This window comes from Nannospalax galili, unplaced genomic scaffold (genome assembly GCF_000622305.1).
Source record: "Nannospalax galili isolate Female #2095 unplaced genomic scaffold, S.galili_v1.0 scaffold459, whole genome shotgun sequence".
NCBI classification, from domain to species: Eukaryota; Metazoa; Chordata; class Mammalia; order Rodentia; family Spalacidae; genus Nannospalax; species Nannospalax galili.
In genome coordinates this window covers 660,791-685,273 of record NW_008344211.1, presented here as the reverse complement: position 1 = coordinate 685,273, position 24,483 = coordinate 660,791, and the positions used below count along the sequence as shown (strand labels likewise).

General features: G+C 53.2%; 3 protein-coding genes across 5 annotated transcripts in view; 1 reads left to right on the top strand and 2 right to left on the bottom strand.

Annotated features, from left to right (window-relative positions):
• Galns (galactosamine (N-acetyl)-6-sulfatase) overlaps window positions 1-12,740 on the bottom strand; it is a gene marked incomplete in the record, with an annotated part of 29,652 nt that extends 16,912 nt beyond the window's left edge. Inside the window, 5 exon segments of the mRNA XM_008840538.2 lie at window positions 409-552; window positions 4,759-4,861; window positions 5,531-5,605; window positions 6,352-6,475; window positions 12,375-12,740. Coding sequence (XP_008838760.1) covers window positions 409-552; window positions 4,759-4,861; window positions 5,531-5,605; window positions 6,352-6,475; window positions 12,375-12,494 — 566 coding nt within the window.
• Window positions 12,741-12,952: 212 nt separating this feature from the next.
• Window positions 12,953-18,685, top strand: Trappc2l (trafficking protein particle complex 2 like). Of its 3 annotated transcripts, none has more exons than XM_017799999.2 (5): window positions 12,953-13,164; window positions 15,188-15,337; window positions 15,973-16,060; window positions 16,201-16,280; window positions 17,095-18,685. In XM_017799999.2, exons 2-5 carry the CDS (start codon window positions 15,222-15,224, stop codon window positions 17,138-17,140), a joined length of 330 nt encoding a protein of 109 aa, XP_017655488.1. In that variant the 5' UTR covers window positions 12,953-13,164; window positions 15,188-15,221; the 3' UTR covers window positions 17,141-18,685. The 3 variants fall into 3 exon arrangements, with proteins under 3 accessions (XP_017655488.1, XP_008838759.1, XP_029423001.1); XM_008840537.3 differs by having other exon boundaries at window positions 12,956-13,164; window positions 15,165-15,337; XM_029567141.1 differs by lacking the exons at window positions 12,953-13,164; window positions 15,188-15,337 and adding an exon at window positions 15,369-15,843 and having other exon boundaries at window positions 15,935-16,060.
• A 2,186-nt stretch (window positions 18,686-20,871) lies between these two features.
• Pabpn1l (poly(A) binding protein nuclear 1 like, cytoplasmic) lies at window positions 20,872-24,093 on the bottom strand. Its single transcript, XM_008840536.2, has 7 exons — window positions 23,736-24,093; window positions 23,266-23,401; window positions 22,926-22,993; window positions 22,256-22,362; window positions 22,080-22,167; window positions 21,547-21,689; window positions 20,872-21,008 (listed from the first exon to the last, which is right to left on the bottom strand). Exons 1-7 carry the CDS (start codon window positions 23,970-23,972, stop codon window positions 20,969-20,971), a joined length of 819 nt encoding a protein of 272 aa, XP_008838758.1. The 5' UTR covers window positions 23,973-24,093; the 3' UTR covers window positions 20,872-20,968.
• Window positions 24,094-24,483: the final 390 nt, after the last annotated feature.

Below are 24,483 nucleotides of genomic sequence, written 5' to 3'. Positions count from 1 at the left end.
GCTCTCGTATTAATTTAGTCCTATCATCTCTTATTGTACAGCTGACAGGCCAACTTGGTGCTTGTAGACAAGACACCCCACCAGCAGGCTGCATGGTCCAGGTCCTAGATGACCCCTCAAAGAATGCACAGCGGTGAGCACATCTCGTGAGGGCCTCTGAGTATGTCTGATAGGGCTCTATGACCCTGGGAAGGTCAGAAGTGCCCCCAGGCAAATCTCAAGTGGCCCTGGGCAAAACTTTCAGGGATGCAGAGGTCTCCTCTCAGCCCAAAGACTTGAGGTTGACCATCCAGCAGGTGGTTCAAGAATATCCACCCTGTTCTCAGGCAGCACAGAGGCAAAGGGTAGGAGTGAGGGTCAGTTGTCAGGAGAGATGGGGCAGGAGGGAGGAAAGTGGTTGTCTGTTACCTGCCGACCATCTCCCAGTCCCTGTACACAGGGATATTGGGCTTGGCCCTGTTGTCGTAAGGTCCAAAGTGACAGTTGGGGGATCCAAACCACTCATCAAATCCGTGTTTCAGGGGGTGGAACTGGGGCCTGTGACCCAGATGCCTAGAAACAGGAACCAAGACACTTCAGAGACCCCTGCTGGGACATTCTGATGTTCTGAGCAGCAACGATCCATCATTTTCACAATGGTTAAACATGTAAAGCAGCCCATCAGCAACCCATGTGCCAAGCCCTGGGCATAAGAAGACACAAAAGACCAAGACTTCATCCCAACAGGGAGTTCTGGAACCCATCTGCCCTCTCCAGATCGCACTGGCCACATTATACCCAGAGCTGTGGCCATAACCAATGACCTCCAGCATGGCTGAGGGCATCCAAGCACAAGTGAGACTGTCCTGATGAAGCTGGGTGTGCCCAGGCACAGCTGGCAGTGTCCAGGCACAGCTAAGGGTATCTCAGTACAGCTGACAGCATCCAAGCATACTGAGATGAAGAGAAGGGCGGGGGTGGGGGGGTCCTGCAGAATTCTGGGAGGAAACCCTAAGGATGGTGCATGGTGAGAAATCTCCCAAATGCCTTATAAACCTTCTAGACTCAAATGCCCATTTCAGCCATCCCCAGGCTGCAGTCGATTCATCCTGCCATTCTTTAGCCTAGGAACACTACGAGGGTTGTGTTTCTGCCTTGAGTTTCTAGCCAGGTAGGTCACTGCTCCATCAGGATGAAAGTCAGAATAGTTTCCCATTGCTAGGAAGGTGGCCAGCAGGGAAGATGAGACAGCAGCTCAGGGCTGGGTGTCCTCCTGCCCTGGGTGCTGGGGATGTTGGAGTGAACACAAAGAAACATGGCCGTGTACCCATTCTGATGACGGTGCAAACTATTTGGAGACCGAGGTTCATTTGTTGAAGTGAGAAGGGTCCACAGGGCAGTGGTCCTCAAGTGAGACTTTGGGAGACCCTGCAAGGCCCTATCCTCTTCCACTCCCACTCCATGCTAAATACCACTCCATGCTTTCTAGCCCCACCTCTTTCTCTTTTGGGGCCACCTAATCTCATGCCCTCCTACTAGCCGCCACAAGAAGGCTGCTGGGAGGTGCCAGGACCCGACTCCAAATCTCAGCATCAGTAGGCCAGCAGTCTTGAGGTGTCCTTGGCGCAGGGCCTATCCTTCCTGGAGACTCCAGCTCTCACCTGCTCTTCAGAGCACATACTCAAGGTAGTTTCCAGTGCTGGCTCTGAATCACTGCCACGGGTGCCATGCTGATCCAGCCTGGGACAAACACCTGCAGAAAGCCTTTTGTAGGCACAGCTTCCAACACAGCACTCCTAGGGTGAGCACCCTTTTTCCACTTGTACTTGGGAAAAGCTATAGTGGAAGGAGGGCTTCAGGGAGGCTCTGACCACTCACTGTGGCCCAGAGTATGCAGATCCAAGGTCACCACGTGCTCACTTCATGGGTAGGATCAAGGGGCAGTGAGGAAGTCTGGAGGAATGAATCAATGACCAGAAACTGCTTTATCTGCTCTTCAAGGAAATAATCTGTCTGACACTCAGTTACATCAGTTGCAGGGAGGAGATTGGCAATGTGGCTGGCTCTGTAGTGCTCGGCCTACTTGCACCTACAGATACACACTGAACTTTTAGAGCTGTTCTCTGGCCTTCACACACTCCATGTCTCTCCTTTAAGGGCCACTGCACCTGCAAGGTACAGTGATACCACAGACCCTTAAGCAGCCAGTCTGTGCTTTGGCCTCTGTGTCATGCATGCTCTCAGGCCCACTGCCTGATACCTGTCTTTTCTGAACACTGCAGCCACAGGTCCTTGTATCCATGTTCAGCAGCACGAAGCCTCTGTGTAGGAGAAGCATGACCAAGGTCCTGCCTGGATGCAGCTGCAGTTCACACACTTGGCTCCAGCTGTGCTGGCATTGACCAGCAGGTGTGCTGGTGCTCTGAGATTTGCATTCCAACCTCACTCAACTCCATGTGGCTTCCAGCAGACTATGCAGTCTAGTTGCAGGAGTCTGTCTATCCAGGACTTGGTCAGGCAGGTGAAATCTAGATCCTCAGTGCTGAGGTCTGGGTGAAGGACATAGGACAGACCATGTTCAGCCAGCAGCACTACTCTGAGACCCTGCTTGCAGAAGAGCAGCTGCGGATCTGCCCCCAGCCTGTGGTAGCTCCACCACTGGCCCATCTGCTCAGTGTGCCTCAGGACAGAGGCACACTCAGAGGACAGAAAATGCAGGAAGCCTTCCTGAAGGAAGGGGCCTGCTGGGTGGCAGGCTGGGGAGCGCTTCATCAGGCAGGAGGCATCCTGTGCCACCTTCTCACAGGTGAAGGAGACGGATACGTCTCTGCTGGAAACCAGCAATAATGATAATGTAGCAACAGGAGCAGCTATCACAGTTACTGTTCCATCCTACAGACTCAAGGCTGCTGCCGCCCCTCTGGTTCTACCTAGCTGCTTCTTTGTGGTTTACAATAGAGTTGTTGCCACCAGATGGAAGCCTTCTGCTGTCTGGCAAGGTGGCTTGTCATTTAGTGGCTGCAGGGATGGCTAGGGGCACAGCTGGCCAAAAGCATGGTAGGAAGGAGCAGGGGGCTAAGATAGTGACAACCCAATGTGCTAGCCCTGTGTGTCACTGAAGCAGCTCTGCTGGATCTGAGATCCTGTCTTTAAATACCAACTCTTTTTTTTTTTTTTCGTCTTTTGAGACAGGGTCTCCCTATCGCTCCAGTTGGCCTTGAACTCAAAAAGATCTGCCTGCCTCTGCCTCCCAAGTGCTGGGGTTAAAGGCACGTGCCACCGGGCCCACTTAAATACCAACTCTTAAAAGCTAGCTCCATGTAGAAGCAAGGCATGCTGGTTCACACCTATCCCAATACTTGGGAGGCTGAGGCAGGAGGATCATGAACCCCAAATCAGCCTGGGCTACATAGTGAGACCCTGTCTCAAAAAACAAAAAATTTGCTCTGCAGGCTTCCACCCACTCTTCCAGTCATTCATACTCCTAGTCTGTCAGTCCTCAGTGGCTGGATTCTGTAGGCAATTGGACCAGAAGGAACACAGGGCTACTAGGATGAATCTTGTGAGATTTTTTATGAAATTGAATCATGAAACTGTAAGCACTGATTGGAAGAATAGAACACACGTCTGTGGAACAATCAAAGGTGTAGAGGGTCAGTGTGAATGCACACCTTAAAGCTGTGAAAATGACCCTGAAGAAAAGAGATCCATCCAGTTGGGAACATTAAATATTTGAAAAATGTTTTTTGGTTTTTTTTTGGTCTTTTTGAGACAAGGTCTCACTGCAGCCCCAGCTGGCCTGGAACTTGCTATGGAGACCAGTATGGCCTTGAACTCACAGAGATCCACTGGCCTCTGCCTCCCAAGTGTAAATGTTTTTTAAAATTATTTTTATTTTATGTATATGTGTGTATTGCCTGCGTGTAGGTAAGCGTACCCATGTTGTGCAATGCCCACAGAGGACAGAAGAAGCTGTCAGATCCCCTGGAGCTGGAGTTACGGATAGTTGTTAGCTGCCATGTGGGTGCTAGGATTCGAGCCCAGGTCTTCTGCAAGAACAACCAGTGTTCTTAACTGCTGAGTCATCTCTCCAACCCCAGCATTAAATGTCTTATTCTACCAGACACCTTACCTCTGATATGCTACTTGTGGATACTGAAACTAAGGTGAAATCTAAGAAAAGGGACGCAGGAAGAGGTTGAGGCTGAGGCAGAGGAGAGGATGTGGTCATGGGAGAGGAAGAGGGGGATCTAGATGATAATGTCTCTGAAGATTACTGTTTCAGTGATAAGATATTGGGTATTTTTTTGTATAGGTTTTGTCAGTTTAAAATGTAAGTGTGGGGACAGAGTTGTCTACTGTGATGTCAAATTAAAGTTTTAATGTTTCCTATATATTGGCAAACTTAACAGAGAACTGGGTAATTCAATTCTTAGATGATCAGTCACTGAAATTTTTATGAATATGTAGGATATATTATGCAACGTCTTTATTTTACATCTGAATATGCATTTATTTCTTTGATTTCATTGTGTGGAGCCACCTTGAAGGTGAGATAAATTCTGCTTAGTATTTTTTTTGGGGGGCGATTTTTGAGACATGGTTTCCCTGTAGCCCCAGCTGCCCTGGAACTCACTATGTAGACCAGGATGGCCTTGAACTCACAGAGATCCACCTGCCTCTGCCTCCCAGAGTGCTGGGAATAAAGGCGTGCACCACCACACCCGGCTCTGCTTAGTATTTTAAAACACGTTTCCCAGGGGCAGGTCCTGGACTCACCACTTGCCCACGATCTTGTTGGTGTAGCCAGCCTTCTTCAGGAGCTCAGGCAGGAGGTGTTCTGAGTCAGGAATGCCACCCATAATCTCCTGAGGTGTGTATGCTGGAAGAGCAACATCGCATGAGCTGGCATCCCAGACGTATCAGACCTCCGTGATGGACACACATGTTGGTCCATTGGAGTAGACAGGCAGAACTGTGGTTAGGGTGCCTTGGCAGTCTCCCACCCCTCAGCTCCCCAGCCTGCGCTGTCATTTGACACCATGCTGTTCCCCCCAGGTTGAGACTCTGGCCCTTCCTGTATTCCCTTTCTTCAGGGCCACTTGAAATCCCATCTCATCTGGGAGTCTACCTCTAGAAAACCAATCCAAGCTCTTAAGCTTGTTTCCAGAACATTCCCTGCTCTGACCTGAAACTACCTAGCTTCCCTAGTAGAATGGGAGCCATGTTGGGCAGTGCCCCAGGAGCAGGGCAGGGGTAGTGGAGGATGCTGAGTGGGGTACCTGGGATGTCCCAGCCTTGGCTCCTCTATTTGCCTAACCTGCTCTTTTTAGTGGAAATGCTGTGATATGTTTTCAAGTAACCTTAGAACAGAAGTCAAGCATCTGGCCCTGGGCAGTGAGTGCTGCTCTGCAGAACTGAGGCCCCGAGTGGCCATCTCACACCTTTCTCTGCTGTGTCCTTTCTGGGCCTCAAGTCTCTTGCACTAGGGCCTAGGACACCAGCCTTCCCCAGTATAGGCAAGGTGTCCCTGCAGGGCTTGGGGACATACCATTCCTTGCATGTGCATTGGATGTGTAGAAGCCATTGCGGATGGGCAGCCGTCCTGTGAGCAGAGCTGCCCTGGCTGCAGAGAAGGATAAAAACAGACACTCAGACAAATCTGGTAGGACCCTCAGCCAGCTCTCATGTACCTCCCATGTGCACAGTTCCCACGATGTGCCTGTCGTACATGTGTCAGGCTGACACTGAACTGTCAGGCTTCAGTACCTTCTGGCCTCTGCATTGTAAGGGTAGGTGGACACAGTGTCCCACTAATGCACAGAGGTGTGTCCAGTGGGCTCTGCTTCTCATCTCTGTTCCTATGCTCAGATCTGTAAACTCTGGGACAGCCACCAGACTGCAGGCCCACACAGCCTGATCCCACACCCCACCTGCTGCTCTTCTGTTAGCACTTCTGCAAGCACCAAGAGGAGTGACTGTCCCTGGGAGAAGGGCATGGCCTCACTGGCTCCCCACCGTGCCCCATGTCTTGTGACCAGGAAAAGTTCCCCAGACAGCACTCTGGGGTAGTATGGCTGCTCCATGCTGGAAGACAGACAGCAGCCCTCCCCCAGGGGGGTGGTGATCCCTTCTTGCTGTCGTACATGTGTCTGGTTAGGACGCAGACAGCAGTTGCTAGGGCAGGCTCCAAACCCACAGCAGTCAGAGGGCTCAGGGCCAAGGGCCAGCATGATCAGTGACAAAGGCCTTATTCCACCTGCCATCTTCTTGGCATTGGGAAAAGGCTGCGCTGCCCAGAGCAGAGGTGGAGGGGCAGATGTGCTGGGCCCTGCTGGCCAACCTCGTCTCTGAGTGCCAGCAGCAACTTACATGGTGAACACAATGGGTTTGCAGAATAGAAGTTTGGGAAAAGCATCCCTTCTGCAGCCATCCGGTCCAAATTTGGGGTTTCTCTGGAAGGCTCTCCATACACGCCCAGGTCACCCCACCCCATCTGCAGGGAAGAACAGGGAGATGAGGCATGAACTCTTTTGCTAAGTGGTGCTTCTGTCACGGGAGAGCCGCAGAGCTCGCCCTGAGCCCTGGCAGCTCCAGAGCTTCTCTAGGGCTCACCGGGGCCTTGTTCTCTCTCCATATCAGTTTGACTTTGACCCAGGCACAGTGTCTGCACTTGCCTTTCTCCCCAGCTGAGACCAACTGTGTGCGCCTACACATCTATTTTCAACATAAAGCTGTTATGCAAATTTAGATTTCAAAAGCAAGTGGTGAAGTTCCTCAAAAAGCTGAGTCTTCAGTCACCACCAGCGGCCCAGCTCAGCATCCCTCACAGAACAGAGAACTCATGCTCCGAGACTACATGAGCATCCATGGCAGCCTGACTCCAAACACCAAGGGCCAGAGCTGGTTCAAGTGACCACCAGATGATGAACGGACAAGTTGTGGGCTATACTGGCTGGATGGAATTCTGCTTCCCCAAATTCATGGCCACCTGGAGCCCATGAGTTTAACCTTCATTTTCAAATCAGAGTGTTATTTGGGACAACCTGAACCCATGTTCTCAGGCCACGATCACTCCGATTTGGCTCAGAAAAATATTCTTATTGCCTTTGAGGTGAGAGTGGTGCTTGTATCAGTTATGGAATCCCTACTGAGGAAGGGCACGAGTCAATCCCAGCTGTGGTTCATCTCAGGGAAGGGACAGCAGCAGAACCAAACCAAAGGGAAGACGCATGGGGTGGTGGTGGGAGGTCTGGGAGACCAGGCAGTTTCCAGCACCCTGTTCCCATGACTGAATGCCACAGGCTTACTTCCCCCAAGATCAAGTTGTGACAGCACATGTGAGTAGAGTCATGCAGGGAGCTTGTGAGACATTTTGTAGCCTGGGGTTGGTTGGGCTGGTCGCCTTGTGCCTGGCACACACCAAGATGATGGATGCCCAAGCATATTAGGTATCTAGGTAGATGTTAGCAGGCTTGGAGGTCATTGGGGATGGATCTCTCCCTCATAATCAGCCTGCAAAACCAAGAACTGAAACTGCAAAACTCTGATTACTAGTCCAAAGAATGATGTGGGGCTGGAGAGATGAACAGAGGTTAAGAGCACTGGCAGCTCTTCCAGAGGACCCGAGTTTGACACAGCACCCACATCAGGTGGTTCACAGCCACCTGTAATTCCAGTTCTGTGGGATCTAACACCCTCTTCTGGCCCCCTCAGGCATCTTCTAAATGGGGCGTGCACATGCACACACAAAAGTTGCAAAAGAAAAATCGTATAAAAGGGGCTGGAAAGATGGCTCAGTTGTTGGAAGCACTTGCTGTTCTTACAGAGGACCTAGGTTCAGTTCCCAGCACCCACATAGGGGCTCATAATAGTTTTTAACTCTAGTTCTAGGGGATCTAACAACCTCTTCTGGTCCATGGGCACAAGGCATGCATGTGGTACACATATGTACATATAGGCAAACACTTAAACTCATAAAATAAAAATAAATCTTAAATAGTATAAGGCCTGCCTAAAAGGTCCATGGTCCCTGCAGTCACTGTCCACTCTTGCCCGAGCGAAGCTCTCTTCACTCCGTAATAAACTCTGTCGCTCTCCTACCCTGTGCTTTGTATGTCTTGTCTGAATTCTTTCCATAGAGATCACAAGGACTGAGGAGTCAAGGAGAGCCCAGAGTGAAATCCTGATGAAAGGGGGAGGGGAGGTAATGTTCCACATACACCAAGATTCCTACATGCACAACCCAAGTGCTGTAAGTCACTCTTCCCAGGGATGGGTGGTAACATCCAGATTCCAGTGCTAGCCAGGGCGACCTCACACAGCGGCCTTCCTGAGGACAGCAGCTGTGTGCTTCTGCTTTTTGATCAACACTTATTCCTTCACCTTATGGTCTTGCTTTGAAGATGGATCTACCCTGCAGTTAACGAATCAACCTATGCAGGGCACAGTGTAAGAGTCCCTTTCCCCTATCATCAAAAGCTCAAAAGACTCTGTATTAATTTCTTTCCTTGCTGCTGTGACTAACTACCTGACAACTTAGGGTTTATTTGGATTCACAGCTGAGGGGTGCAGTTCATCATGGCAGAAGCATGAGGCACTGGTCACACTGTGTTCACTGCCAGGAAGCAGAAAATGATGAACTGATGCTCAGCTCACCCCATCAAATGGTGCTACTCACATTTAGGGTGATCTTCCCACCCAACTAATCTAGGAAAATCCCTCACAGACGTGCCCAGAGATTTGTCTCCAAGGTGATTCTATTTCTTGTCAAGTTGATAATCACTGCAAAACTCCCCAGTAACTGTCCATGTGCAATGGGGATGAAAGGCCTCTGTGGCCTCAGTTCGCACCACAATCCCTATCCTGCCCTCAGCCTGCTTTCGTCCAGTGGGGTTTCTTGGCTTTTGAAAGGGTAACTTCAGTCTGTCCTTGTCGCTCAGGGTCCTCGTAAAGACCAGCATGACTTCATGTGGGCACTGGGAGCCTTGTGTGCAGCAATAGCTCTGTGGTTTGGGGTCAGGTATTCCATTGGACAAGACCATGTGGTGGCAGGCCTGGCCATGCAGCCTGGACTCTAAGCCTCCTCCGCTGCCAGACTGACTCTTCTAAGCCCCTGTTCTAATAAGGACCAAGACTCAGAGGTGGGGGTGACCGATGGGCTGAGCGGACAGTTTTACCACTGACTGGTCTCAGCAGTTTTCAGGGCCCCACACCCGACCTCCAGTCCTGAGAACTGAGCTGACTGAAATCTTGCCTTCCTTCTCTTTCTCCTTCCCCATCCTCTGGTTGGTTTGTGTTTTCAGTGCTGGAGATTGAACCTAGGGCCTCAAGCAGGCTAGGACAGTGCTCTACCACTGAGCTACATTTCTACTCCCTTTCTTTTCCCTCCCTCCCTTCTTGTGTGTGGTATGTGGGTGTGTATATGTTTGTATGTGTGTAGATGCATATGTCTATGTGGGCATGCATAAACTGGTGTGCACACGTGCATGTGGAGGCCAGACATTGACATGAGGTGTTGTCTTCACTCATTCTACAGAGCTCACTTGTTGAAACAGGGTCTCTTACTTGAATGCAGATCTAGTCTAGCTTGTTCAGGGACCCTGTCTGTCTCCTGAAAGCACTGGGATTACAGGCAGGCTACCACACCTTTCTGGCATTACATGGTTGCTGTAGATCTAAACTTAGGTCCTTACATTTGCATGACAAGTGCTTTACCAATGGCGCCCTTCTGAACCATTTCAACAGGCACCACTCCATGTACTCCATTCATGCCATCCTGGACCCTAGGACACCCTGAAGAGTCACCAGTCACATGCCATGCTGCAAGGCAGGGCTTGCTCCCCTGGGTGTGTGGGGGGTGAGGGGCTGTACACTCACTCCAATTACGCTGTCCTTTTCCATGAACCAGCTTCTCATGCTGCCTGGGACTCCTGGGGCAGGAGTGAGTGAGTGTGTGTGTGGGGGGTGGTGGGGGGGTTCTTTTCTTGGGCTTTTTTTTTTTTTTTTGAGACAGGGTCTCCCTGTAGCCACAGCTGGCCTGGATTCACTATGGAGACCAGGCTGGCCTTGAACTCAGAGATCTACCTGCCTCTGTCTCCTGCTGGGATTAAAGGTGTGTGGCCTTTTCTAAGTTAGTGTGACTGGCAGGTGAGTGGGCTTTGCTTAGTGCAGTTCATTAGTTTTGAGGTACCCACCCTGTCCGGAATGGTACCCTCTCAGGGAATGGGGCAGGCCTGGAACCTATCCCTGGTGTAAGAAAGAGTAGGTATTAGTCTTTTCTTTCAAACTCTGTAAAACTTGAAATTTGGTTTATGACAAGGAATTCTAATCTTTTAAATCACACCACACCAGTAAGACTCGTTTAAGGAAAGGTCCTGATGCATTCCTGAGCCTGATGGCCTGGAGTTCTGGAAATCTCCCTTGGTGCCGATTGTTTTAAGCTAGCCAACAGGAAAAGACTGTGAGATCGGACCCCAGACAATGGGGAAAAGACAGAGTTTTCTTGCGTTTAGCGATAAAAGCCCCAGATTTCTGGGTCACTGGTGTACTTGCTGGGTCTGCCCAATCACGCAGGTCACCCTTTTGTGCATGTTCTTTGTTCTGTACTGACGGGGTCCTTGGACCTCGGATTTTGTTTCTAACTCTGGCCACTCATGATAGACCAGGGGAGGATAAGGCCATGAGAAGCCAGTCCAAAGTGGGTGACAGTCCCTGGAGAATCTAAACTGGAGATGATCTCAGACAGTGCCAAGCCTGGATCTCCAGTCACTCTCTTGTTTCCTGTGCCTGCTTGAAGATGTGAGAGTTTAGCTTCTGCTCCTCCTCCAGCCACTTCCTGCCACCATGCCTCCCTGCCAAGACAGACTGTAATTCCCCTGGAACTGTAAGCTCAAATAAACTCTTCCTTGTCTTGGTTAGTGTTTCTATCACAGCAACAGAAAAGTAACGAATACAGTAATTGGTTGGAAGGGCAGCCACGTCATCCTACAAAAGCCAGACACATAAGTACCTGTTGCAAATTTGGACATGATCAGCCTGGCAAAGACAGCTACAGAGGGCCAAGGGGAGGGGGCTTCAAAGGAGACGGGGCCAGCAGGGATGCCCCCGTACTGCCGAGGCTGTACCCTCTTACCTGCCACCTAAGGACTTCTTTCACCTTCTGGCATTTGTCTCTTTTGGTAGAGGTACCCTGGGGTGGGTCAGGAATGAACCCAGGAGGCCTTCTCCTCCCAGGATGGTCCTTCCAGGGCTCAGCCTTCCTGCTGGGCAGCACAGCATACTCTGTCCTCCCTGTGCTTGGCTCAGGAGTGGGGCCCAGTCAGGCCCAGACTAAAGGGTGGTTGAGCTGGGAGTTGCCTAAGTCTGTCATGGGGTTGTCATGGGGCCACCAGGGCCAGCTCACAGATAGCAGCTTTATGGGCAAGGAAGCCTGGCATCTATCTGCTTGAAGCCAGGGTGACTGGATTGCTTCTGGGGTGCCCATGATGGCCCCAAATTGTTCTAAACTGGATGTGGCCCTGGTCATAACAGCTAACAGGGGTCACTGCAGTGTGTGGGGGAACACAGGCTGAGGCACAGAGGAAGACAGGGTCCAATGGCTTTGACAGGTCTATTTAACTTAGTGCCTTTTAAAAATTTATTTTTATTTCATGTATATGAGTATGTTGCCCACATGTATGTAAGCGCACCTGTATCATGTAATGCCCCCAGAAGTCAGAAGAGGGTGTTGGATCTCCTGGAGTCACGGATGGTTGTTAGCCTTTATGTGGGTGCTGGGAACCGAACCTGGGTCCTCTGCAAGAGCAGTCAGTGCTGTTAACCATTGAGCCATCTCTCCAGCCCCCCTAAGTGACTAATTTCTAAACTTCCATATAACTGCAGGGTCACAGATTCCTGATGAGAGCACTAGAACAGGTTTGCTCCAGGGCTGGATCCATGGAGTCCCAGACTGCACACCTGCCTGTCAGGTGACAGTCTCATCTTTCAGCAGCTCTTACATGGCTGACTTGGTCAGAGTCCCCGAGAGGCCCACGGGAAGGTGAGTGGGCACGGAAGGGGGGGGACGGGACACGGTGGGGGGGGGACGGGGGGACACGAGGACACACGCCAGCGGCCCAGGGGAGGTGGGTGGGCAGCAAGGGCAGAAGGGGGGGTCGTCAGAGGTCCAGGGGAGGTGGATAGGCACGGAGGGCAGATTGGGAGAGATGCCAGAGACCCAGGGGAGGTGGGTGGGCACGGAGGGTAGAGGGGACGCCGAGGAGATGGAAGGGTCACTTGTGCACGGACGCCCACCACGGGGACGTGCAGGAGACACGTGACCCGAGTCTGGGCTCGCCGGGTCCCCACTCGCCGCCCGAGGCCTCCCGTGTCTCACTCCGCGCGGCCCCACTCACGTCATCCATGAGCAGCAGCACGATGTTGGGGGGCTGAGGGACACCCGCGGCCTCGAGGCCCACGGCACTCAGCACCAGCAGCAGCCTCCACCCGCTGGTCGTTGGGGTAACCGCCGCCATGGTAACTTTGGAGTCCCGCGAAGACGAGCGGAGCGCGAACCCAGCCAGCTAGAGACCTGCAGCTAGCGCGACAGCGGGGCGGGGCCTGGCGGCAACGCCACTCAAAAGGCGGGGCGGAGAGGAGAGAAGCTGAGCCTGACTGAGGCGAGCCAGGCAGGCTGAGTGACACGCTGAGGAGGCGCGTCCAGACAGGAAAGGCGGGGTCTGGGCCTCGGTGGGACAGGAAGGGCTTTTCACAACAGCCTGGACTTGACCAGGCCGCGAGATGAGAGCCGGGCCTGCCTGAGTGACAGGGTGGGCGGGACCATGACGCAGGGGTGGGCGGGGCTGAGTGAGAGACAGGGTGGGCGGGGCCACCGACACCGGTGGGCGGGAGCTGACTGACAGGACGGGCGGGGCCATGACGCAGGGGTGGGGCCTAGGCTGCCTGAGTGGCTCCTGGGGCCAGAGCCTGACAAGAAAGGGTGGGGCCCGGGCTTGCTTTACCTGAAAGGGAGAGCGGAGCCACGAAGGAAAGGGGCGGGGCCTTCGCCGAAGGACGAAATGAGCGGAGCCACAATGACAGACTCCTGAGTGACACATGGGGCGGGGCCTGGTCGATGCGGCTGTTACGTCACGCGGCGCGCGGACTGCCAATATGGCGGTGTGCATAGCGGTGATCGCCAAGGAGGTAGGCACGTTTGAGGCGGGGGCGACGGGCGGCGGGCGGCGGGTCTCCTTTCACGGGACCCCGCGGGCCAAGTCCTGAGTCTCCGAGCCCCGAGTTCAGGACTCTCCTGCCCGTTCTCCCCGCCAGCTGCCCTGCACTCGGCCCTGTGCGTCCTTCCCGGGGCCTCCGCGCCTTCCGCGTCCGGTCTTTCTGCCCCAGCGGCCCCCTGCTCTCCGGACAGTTTATTTACTTATTAAACATTTTTTTAAAAAATGAGACAGGATCTCTCTGTAGCCCCAGCTGTCCTGGAACTCACTATGTAGACCAGGTCTCGATCTCACAGAGATCCGCCTGCCTCTGCCTCCCGAGTGCTGGGGCTAAAGGCATGCGCCACCACGCCCGGCTTATTTTAAAAACATTTAAAAAACTTACTTTTTACTTATTTATTTTTATTTTATGTGTATGACTATATTCCCGCATGTATGTAAGTGCACCTGTGTCATGCAATGCCCTCGAAGGACAGAAGGCGTCTGATCCCCTGGAGCTGGAGTTACAGTTGTTAGCCACCGGGTGCTGGGAACCAAACCAGATCCTCTGCAAGAGCAGCTTAACTCTTGAGCCGTCTCTCTAGCCCGACAGTTGTGTTTAAATACAATGTGAGCACGTGTCATGTCTGCCTGGACTCCAAGTACATCATTTTACCCTAGGATAGCCCTAATGCCTCCTGCACCCTCCTTGGTGGCAAACATTTTTTCTGTTTTCCCTGGAAAGTTGTTTATGAATGCTAAGACGGATCCAGGGATCCACGTGATCCTGCTGCGTGGAGTCTGTCCTACCAGATCTTCCCTGAGAGCTGTGGTCTTGTGGGTGCTGTGAAGCTCTGTCCCGACCAGCCACAACTGGTGTTCCTCAGGAGGGAATTATGTCCCCATAAACCCATCGTAATTGGAACTGTCCAGTAAAAGATGCAGCTGCTTTTTGGGTAAAAGATGGCTGAAGATCGGCACCTACCAAGCTGTCCTGAGTCAGTCGTTCAGCTCCAGTAGGTGGGGACCAGATAGATACCATCCAGACATGGTGAACCGTGGCAGTTCACTTAGGGGTTAGGATGATCAAGTGTAGAGATGAGGGTTTGAGCTGAGCCTTGACGGGCTGAGAAACGGCCACTGCCATTGTGTGGCTATTAGGAAATAGCCAGTGTTCATGGTGCCATGTGGTAGTGGTTGAGCCAGAGTGGACTCAGGAAGAGGAACGACTCACTCAGGTGTCAGGGCAAGTTGTCAGGCTGTGCTCAAGCCTGTCTTCCCATCTTCCTGGGCATCTCATTTCTGCCTGCCCTCCTGCTCCTCAGAGGACATAGGTCTCCTCCTCCTCTTCTTCCTCTCCCTCCTCTTCCTCCTCATCTTTCTCTTCCTCTTCTTCCTCCTCCATCCTCTTCTCCCTCCTCTTCCTCCACCTTCCACCCTCTTCCTCCTCTTCCTCCACCTTCTCCTCTTCCTCTTCTTCCTCCTCCATCCTCTTCTCCCTCCTCTTCCTCCACCTTCCCCCTCTTCCTCTTCTTCCTCCACCTTCTCCTCTTCCTTCCCTTCCTCTTCTTCCTCCACCTTCTCCTCTTCCTCCTCTTCCGTCTCCTCTTCTTCCTTCTTGTCCTCATCTCCTTTTCTTCTGGTACTGGGGATTGAACCTGAGACCCCATGCATGCTGGTCAAGCACTCTTCCACTAAGCTACATCCCCAGCCCAATATATATTTTTCTTTTTTGTACTGGGATTGAATTTAGGGCCTCGGGATTCTAGGCAAGTGCTTTGCCACTGAGTTTTATCTCTAGTTCCCTCTCTGCAGATGACCCACAAATGTCCTTAGGTTAGACTGTGCTCCTGAAGGCAGTATCTGCCACAGTGAATTTTAGAGAATAAGGATTTGACAAGCCAAGAGCCCACCTCAGGAACTCTTTGATGCTGTGGTCAGAGTTGGCATTCAGTGGGTGGATCCCCATAACCTTCAGTGGTCACCTTCTTGCAGAACTACCCTCTGTACATCCGCAGCACCCCCTCAGAAAATGAGCTCAAGTTCCACTATATGGTGCACACATCCCTGGACGTGGTGGACGAGAAGATCTCTGCCATGGGAAAGGCACTGGTGGACCAGAGGGAGCTCTACCTGGGCCTGCTCTACCCGACTGAGGACTACAAGGTGTATCCTGCAGTGCCCAGCACTGCACCTGCAGTTGTGCCAGGAAACACTGGAAAAGAAAATCCAGAGTGTTCAGCTGGCCAGGCCTGAAGTTAAAGATCTAAAGATTTTCTCCCTTAATTGGAAGAGTTACTTGGAAAAAGCAAGACTGGGCTTCCTGGAGCGTGTGAATTCACCTGGAGGGTGTCTGGGTCTCCCTGTACTCTCTAGAGAACATCACCTTTGAACTAAGGGTGATTATTTCATGATGTCATTGTTAGGCTCAACTTTATGTGACACTAGAAACTTTTGACCATCCCTTGAACAAATTATTCAAGACCATGTAGTCTTGGGACTTTCCCATGGGCACTAATGCAGCCCGTCCACAGTGACATTGATGCGAGGAGCTAGTGTGTCACATTCTGATGGCAAAACTCTGGGCCCTGCGTTAGTTCAGAAAGAGGCTGAACTGTCCTTAGTGTACAGAGTCCAGGTACACACCTGCACAGTTGCCACAGGGCCAGCCCAGGTAGGGCACTTCCTGTGATTCAAGGTCAACAGAGGTCCCTGGGCTTTGCAGGCTTTTGATGGTGATCCCTCTGTGTCATGTGCTGCTACAGCCCCTGTGTCAAAGCATGCTCCTTAACCAGCTGTGCAGATATGGCTATGTGACTAACTCCAAGGTGAAGTTTGTCATGGTGGTGGATTCCTCCAACACAGCCCTGCGAGACAATGAGATTCGCAGTGTAAGTGTGGGGTGGGGAGGGATGGGGGAGGGGGGCATGTGGGGGCGGAGGGTGTTTGCTGCTTCTTGTTCCTCAGAGAAGCCGGAAGTCTGCAACAGCCTTGTGCACTTGCTCATTTAGACTGCATTTGGGTCTTGCAGATGTTCCGGAAGCTGCATAACTCCTACACAGATGTGATGTGCAATCCGTTCTACAACCCTGGAGACCGAATCCAGTCGAGGTGGGCCCTGCCTTTGTGTTTGTGTATTCGTGTAGGTCCTGCCTTGTGATAGCATAGCCATTTGAAAAGTAAGGGAGCTATGATTGACTGTCCTAGGGCCATGATTTCAAAGTAGCCAGCCCATTTTTCCAGTCAATACTGACCCAGGCCTTTAGTGTACTGAGGCTGATTGGGGCAGGGCTCGCCCATCTGTCTCCCAGGTGTGCAGGATGGCTACCTGAGGCCCTCCAGAGGGCTCAGCAAGGACCCCTGCTGTGACCCTGTTGTAGCTTGGTGTGCCTTTGTGTTGGGTTTGGGTATTTCCCTCCAGCTGGATGGACCTCATTTCACTGCTTCATCAGGACTCATGGGCTCCATGTTCAGGTACTCCACACCTGCTTCCAGTCCAGGCCAGTTCCCAAGGAGTTCCTTGCAGTTGACAAGGCCCAAACTAGGCCCTTCTGGTGGCACCTTACTGTGTGTCTTGTGTCTTCCTGGGTCTCAAGGGAGAGCAGGCAGGTGTCCCTGAGCAGCACAGGGAGGGGCAGCATTGCCTGCTCATGAGGCTCATTCCCTACCCCTGCCTGCACCCTGCAGGCCTTTTCCTGGGAGGCCCTCTAGAGAAGGCTGTGGAGCAGTGGGCCAGCAGTGGCCATGCAGGGACTGTGGAGACAGAAGACAGGTATCAGTGCCCAGTCTGATGGGTGTACATTGTACTTCTCTGGACCCTGGAAAAACCCCAGAGTCCTAGAGATCTGGTAGGGTAGTGCCAGTTTCTGCCAGCAGAGGGCAGGGCTGTAGCTTGTCCTGCTCTGAATCTGGGTTTTCTTCTCAGGGCCTTTGATAACATGGTGACGTCGATGATGATCCAGGTCTGCTGAGTTGGAGCTCTGCTCCAGTCACCTGGAAGAGAAGTGTGTGTGCAATCCTATTTGGAGATGACTTTTCCCCTTCCTCTCCCTGTGGGCCTTGTGCTCTGTGCCTCTCCACTAAAGTTTCCTGAGATGAGATCTACTTTATCCTTCTGTGTCAGAGGGTTCAGCTGAGGACCTGGTAGGGACCAGATGCAGCAGAAAACATGTTCCCTGTAGATTTGAAGGGCATGGTGTAGGAGGCCCAGAGACTGTGGAGTTGGGTAGGAGCTGTGACCACAACCGGGCTATATAGGGGAGGGCACTGAGTACAGCAGGTGAGTGTTCCAGAGTGATAAGGGTTGGGAGGAGCCTAGGGCCAGCCTGAGGGTGAAAGTGGTCCAAGGCAAAGGGCCACACACCTTCCCCCTTGGACAAGGGCCCTCAGCGTTTTGGACCCACCACCCACCGCCTGTGCACATTGATGGCCTCAGGAGCTGCTGAAAGCTGGAAAGCCTCATGGACCCCAGTGTTGGATCAGCTGCTGATTCCCAAGTGCAAAATAAGAAACTCCAGGAACCTTTCCTGTCAGTGTGCATGGAGGTCAGCAGGGTTGCTGATGCAGCTCCCATGGCATGCATCCGTAAGGACAAGGCAGGCTCTCTTCAGATAATGGTCCTCTGACTGCATGAAGGTGGTGGCTATGGCTGGCTCCCCTGTGCTGCCGGACCTTGTGGCTAAGTGGTTAATGTCCTAGGAGGTGGCAAAGGTGGCTGGCCTGAGTCCCCTTCAGACTTTGCTGCTCTGTGCTGTCTTCCCTGAGCCACTAGCCATGAATCCCCCCCTCCTCTGCAGAGTGTCTCACCTTGGCCCTGGGCTATGAACTGTCCACATGGGTTGGCTCCGGTAGGGTGAGAGACAGCCAGTCTGCATATCAGCACTTCCCTCCACTGAGCACAGAGTCATTAGGAAATACTGTAAGAGACCAGGCCTCCAAGCCGAGATGAGCAGCAGATTTAGCCGAGAAATTCAAGCAGCTGACTGACCCAGATGGAGCCCAGGCACACTCGGGTTAAAGGCTTTAGCAGGAGGTTGGGTTTGGCAAAAAGAAGGAAGTGAGGTGGAATCTTGGGATCTTGAGTTTTCAAGGGAGATCACCTTGCTTGAGCACTGGGTGCCATGGCTACTGCACCTTGTCCCCAGTACCCCTCTCCCTTTCTTTCTGACAGTCCCTTATTTACTGGGGACAGTTGGCTAAGTGCCCTTTGTTCCCCTCCTCCGCACACCAGGGTAGGTAGTTAAGACAGGAAAGGTGGTGTTGGGAGAGACTTGCAGGAAAGATCCTTTAAAAGTGGATTCAGCTGACAACAGAGTGCCCAGGACCTTTTACCCTCTTGTTTGGAAGTTGGATATGACAGTTGGAGCTCAAACAGCCCTCTTGAAAGCTTGAAGGTAAGATTTGATGAGGAGCATGGAGTGGAGAAGAAGGCACCCAACTCTGGGCTGACGAGCCTGCCCTGGACTACGCAAGTTCAGCTTTTCATGTCTGAGGCAATAAAGTCCCCTCTTGTTTCAGCCACTGCTATTGGTTCCTGTGAGGCCAGTGTATCTGTAAGTGCCTTTTGCAGCAGGGGGTCTTCTCACTGTCAGGCCTGGCTTCCGAACAAAGGTAATAATGTAATCTGCTCACCTTCATATGGACCTGCAGGTGGGGCAGTTGCACCCTGAGGCTGGCCTTGGAGGGCCACGGTCTGCCTGTCATGGGGCAGGGTGTCCACCCTGGGGCTGAGATGGCAGCTCCGTGACTCATATTGTAGGTATCTGTGGAGCCATCTGCTGCCTGTCTTCCCTCCTGGTACCTACGGTACTGTTTACTTTCTGCAGACCCAGGGCACTGTAGGAGAAAAGTCTGTGGCCCGATTCTTGGCGTACACATGGCAGTGGGCTACTGCTGGTGAGGTCTGCACTGGACAGGTGCCATGCTGAGGGGTGTTCATGTCTTAGTCTCCCATTCTCCTTGTCCCGAACATGCCTGAGTCTAACGGAAAGGAGGGTCTCCTGGGCCCCTCCAAAGGAAAGAACTTATATGTGTCAGAAAAGGACCAGAGGTTGCTGAACTAAAGGGACAACCATATCATCAAAACCAAAGCCCCTGGTGGGAGGTTCCCCAAGATTCAGAGAGGGCAGACTGGGTATGGTAGTGTACGCCTTTAATCCTAGTACTGAGGAGGCAGAGGCAGGTGGATCTCTGTGAGAATGAGGCCAACTTGGTCTACATAGTGAGTTCCAGGGCAGCTATGGCCACAGTGAAACCCTGTCTAAAAAAACCACCAAAGGAAACCAAGAACCAGAGAGGGCAAGAGCGAGTAACCTGGGAGCGTGGGCTCAAGAATGTGGTGGTCTGCACTGGGATGTGGAGTGGGCCGGCTCCACTCTTTGGCAAGGCCCTGCCCCTCAGCCTCTTGGTTGGCTGCTGGCTGGGTCACTTTGATGCTGGGGATGTCCCCGAAAAGCCACCTTAGGCCAGACTTGCTGAAAACATCTGCCCACTGGGTGGAGATCAGCCTGGGCTGGTCAGGGTAGCCCAGTCACCTCCAGTTCCCAGGGCTGCTCTAACAGTGCCATGAACAGGCTTGGCCCAGCAGTTCCCACAGCACCTGAAGGCTTCACATCCATAGCAAAGCTGTGGGCAGGGCTACTTCCCGAAGGCCTAGAGAGGATCCATTCCAGGCCTTGACTAGCTCCCATAACTCTGGCAACCCAGGTCTCCCTTGACCTGCAGGGTTCACTTGAGGCCCTGCCTGCTGTGGATTTGTGGTCCACTGGACAATCCAGAACACTGTGGAGCCACTAATTACATCTGAGAGCCTTTTTCAAATAAGACCACAAGCTGCCTTTATACTCTGGATGTGAGGATGTAGTCACATTTTGGGAGCACCATCCACCTAACTAAGGTGACACACATTGGCCCACAACCACAAGGAATGTGAAAGTGGCTTGAGGAGGATTAGCATGGATGGAGTCCAGGGAGGGCATTGGTCTAGCCCCAGCTGGTCTCCTGGTGGAGGCGGAGGGGTGGGGCTTAATGTGGTAGCCACAGGCTCTGGGGAAGGGTGCACCTTAAGGGGTGCTAGGGCTTAAGGAATTAATGAGGTGAGCATGAGGTAAGGAATGACTGTTGGTGTGGACAAGTGTTTGCATTGGGCAAACCTGGGCCTGACCACCTCTTCCTGCTGAGCACAGTGGCAGCACACGGCACAACCTGTCTTTGTCAGGCACACACACTGCTCAGAATACAGGCTTGACCTCTGCTTCCTGAACTGACCAGTTCAGGCCTATGCCAGGTACCTCTTGGGGGGTGGGATGGGGTGGAGGTCAGGGTCAAGTGTGCCTGGAGATCCAGGGAGGCATGGAGGGAGACTGATGGGATGGCTCCCTGTTCACTGCCTGTTGAATCACGCAGCAGAACCCCATTTTTTTGAGTCCTACGGTCACATCACCGTTCTACGGAACTCCACAGAGAAAGGTACAACGTGAACCTGTGTCCAAGGGAGGAGCACGAAATGAGATCTGTTGTTACATGCGCTTAAAAATTCTCAAATTTAATAATTTATGCTTTACCACCAACACACACACCTGTTCTTCTTTAAAAGGAGTTTCTTGAGGATGCTAATCCCAGCTCACCCTGGGTCTCCCCTCCCCCTCCCACCTCCCTCCCCACTATGACCTGGGAGTCCAGGCCACCTTCAAAGACCCTGTGGGTTGCCAGGCTGGAAGACATGCCTGGAGTAAGTGGGGAAGACGGCTGTTTACTCCTGACCCAGCCTCTGGCCCCACTCTCAAAACTAGGCCATCCCTTCAGTATGGTGAGAACCACGGTGAGAATCGTCCACGGCCCCTGTGGAGAGGTAGGGGGATAATGGCAGCTGAGCCACCTTCAGAGGAGACAGGCTTGGAAGATTATCGGGGTGAAGGTTAAGGTCATCACCAAGCTGCTCAGAGACTTGGGGAAGGGGCATTGAGGGCACCTCAGGTTCCTGCTGCCTTGGGAGGGTCCCAGGGGAGAAAGGCTGGGGCTGGGAGTGGCCACACATGGTCTGTGGCTCAGCTGCAGCCTTACCTGTACTTGTCAGCCCATGATTCAGGCAGAGGACCCTTTCTGGATGCCCACTTCCATAACAGGGATGCCTGGTATCTGCAGAGCCCCAGCGACCAGGAAGGAGTAGCCCTCCCAATAGGGAGCCCAGAGCTTGTCCGGGCAGGCAGCAACCCTGACTCAACTTCTTTCCAAGTGCCCTGTACTGTCAAGGCTCAGCTGAGGGGATGACAGTCCCTGCCTCCCCCAGTGCAGACCTGCTGTAGCTAGTCACGATAAGGCCCAGGAACATCCCTGCTGTGATCTCCAGGTCCACACTTTCCTTCATGGGCCTACTTACCGGGTCTGCCCACGGGATCTGAACCGGGGCCTGTGCTGGAGGCTGCTGTTTAGGAAGGGCTGGGCTCTGCTACGTAGGTTTGTCCTCAGCCCACCACGATCCGTGGAGCTGATTCCTGGGAAGTTTGTCCTTTTGGGAAGTACCTGGAACCCAAATTATTGCATTCTCCTCACCAGGGTATCCTGAAACTAGAACCCAGGCTGAGCCTAAGGCTTGCGTTTCTAGCCTTGAGCCCCCCCATTTAGGCTGAAATTGTCCCTCCACCTTGACTTGGATGCAGTTGTGGTCACATGACATGCCTGGTCATGGCCAACACCTCCCTGCAGAGGAGTCTGGCTTGTTTTCCCAGGCTGTACCCACACTAAGCCTAGCCCTGGGACTGAAGGTTTCTGCTCTGGCCATGCTTAGCTAATTTGCCCAGGGGGTCAGGATGGGTAGCTGTGAGTCCTGGGAAGGTGCTCTGATCTGAGTTAATGTGTAAGCAGGGCTCAGTGGTAGCCTAGAGGACTTTGAAAACACCCGGAGAAACACACCTTGATGACCCGGCCTCGGAAGATGCTCTCATCCATTTCCACAGCAGCCTGAGCAGAGCTCTGGGAGGCAAACTCTATGTAGGCATAGCTGGGGGATGGAGGTGGGGAATGAGGGGGCAAGGGATGAGGGGCCAGGCCTGCCCTCACTGCCCAGCTTGCTTTTGCTCCACACTGACCCCTTGGGATGTCCAGAGAACTTGTCGCACAGGATGGTGACTCGGTGAATCTCCCCACAGGGGCTGAAGTAGGCCTCCAGCTCAGCGGCTGAGCCACCGTAGTCCACCTGCTCCCAGGAGGGGAACCTGCTATAAGTGCTGGACTCTGTCTACCTCCCACTAGGGGGTTGTGGCAGAGAGGGGTTGGAGAGACCCCAAGGTTGGCCCCTAGCTGGGGATAGGCTGAGGCTCTATCCACTCCTGCCCAGGGTTGCTGCCAAGAGACAGTCAAGGGCTTCCTATGTGAGCAGCTGGCTGTGCCCCACATTCTGGCTCATGCCAGGTATGTGTGGCCTTTTAAAAGCAGTAAATCTCCAGGAAAATCCCAATTCCAGCTCATGCTGAGAAACCAGAATGCTCAAACTCAGCCTGAGCTGAGTGGTCAAGGACTAGTCCCCACCACCTCCGTGGACTTTGCCCAGGGGCTACAGTCTTGCCTTCCCTCTGCTGTCCCCAAGGTAAGACCTATGCCTCTGGCTCTGGAGGCACTTGAGTTTAGCATTCAACAGCTTCCCTTCTCATGCTCACAGCCAGCCCCATCCATGGTAGACACTGTTGTGACTGCCTAGCTAGACACCCTAAATGGGGCCAGATCCTTTGGGAGAGCTGTGACCACCCCTCTGTCACTCACGTTGCCCACATAGACAGATCTGTGGTCGGCCTCCACCTTCTCCTTGGGGGTCTCAGGGAAGCAGCAGCCTGTAGAGAGAGGGCTTCAGGACCATCAAGAGGACTCCACTGAGGAATCCATTTCTCATGGCCCTAGGGGCGGTCACCCAGGCCTTTAAGGAAGTCACGCTGTGGGGTCATCCAGAATGCTCCCTCAATGGCCCTCATATAGAGGCCATCCTGAGCCCCCCTTCTTCTAGAGCAGGTGGGGTTCAGAGCCTCAGCTAGTAGTCAGGGACTTGGAAGGACAATTGTCTACCTGCCATACAAGGTCAGGGCTAGCAAAGGTCCCAGGATCCTACCCATGGTCTCAGGGCTCAGCAGCTGTCTAGCCCTGGCCCCCTCTTCCTCTGTGGTCTTGTCCAGCACACAGGGTGGCTCCAGCAGTGCTTCAGCATGCTCCATGGCCCATAGCTTCAGCTTGATGGCCTCCAGCTCCTGCTGGCCACCCCACAGTGAGCCTAGGGTAGATAGCCTGCAGGTCCCTCTAGAAGGGAGGGCAGCTATGGCCAGCTGGCCTCTGCAGTCATAGCTACTGGGGGATGACCTAGGACACCACAGGCCAGGGCCAGTGTTCAGGGTCCAGAAAGCCCTGACAGCTCCACCCAGGAGACCTCCCCCTAGCCAGGGAGGCCCCAGAAGCCTGCAGTGTGGGCTTCACTGCTTCCTCTTGCATGCAGGGGGCATCAGTCCTCTCATCTCCTAGTCAGCTGTACCTCTCACCCCATGTCCAGGTCCAAACCTGCCTCCATGGATAGTGCCCTGGTGCTACCTGGTTGGGTACTGTGCACTTGGCCAGGTTCTCTGGCTCCAGCAGAGACAGCAAGAAGCCTGCATCTTGGTTTTCCTCAGCTTCCTCATCACTCTCCGTTCCATTCCCTGGCCCGAGAGGGGTCTTCTCCATCCTGGTCCAGGCCCCCCAGCCTTGGGCCTCGAGGTCTGAGGAGACTGTCTGGAGCCAGGCTTCAGTAGGAGGTGGGAAGAGAGTGCTGCTCAGGAAAGGCCACATGAGTGTGCACGGAGGGTGGGCTTGACAACGTTTCTCTGTTCACGTCAGCTCACCTCCACAGCTGTACCTGCCCTAAGGCCCTCTCCTTTAAGCCCTCCCCCCAGACCAGCTGCTTCCACTAAAGCACTTAAGGTCTCCCAGCTTAGGCTAGGTTTCCTGCTTGAGGGGTCAAAGGCTGTAGACCCCCTCCCCACCTTCTTCATCAGCTGCACCCCCAAGGACACTTAGAGGTGGGTGGCTGAATCCAGGGTGGGGTGGACTGGGCTTCACTTGCCTGAGTTTGGCTGTGCCGTAAGCTCAGTGGGGTCCTCTTGTCTTTTGGTGCGTGCAGCATGCCATGAGTATGCCTCTGACAGCAGGCACCAATGGAGGATCAGGGCTTGGGCAAGCTACTTAGTACAGCAGTGGGGAAGGACAGCTCTGGAACATAGGACCAGTGCCAGCTTCCAGGGCAGATGCTACTGTGGGTGCCTGGATGCACTAGGTCAATCTGAGTAAGGGCCCCTGGAGC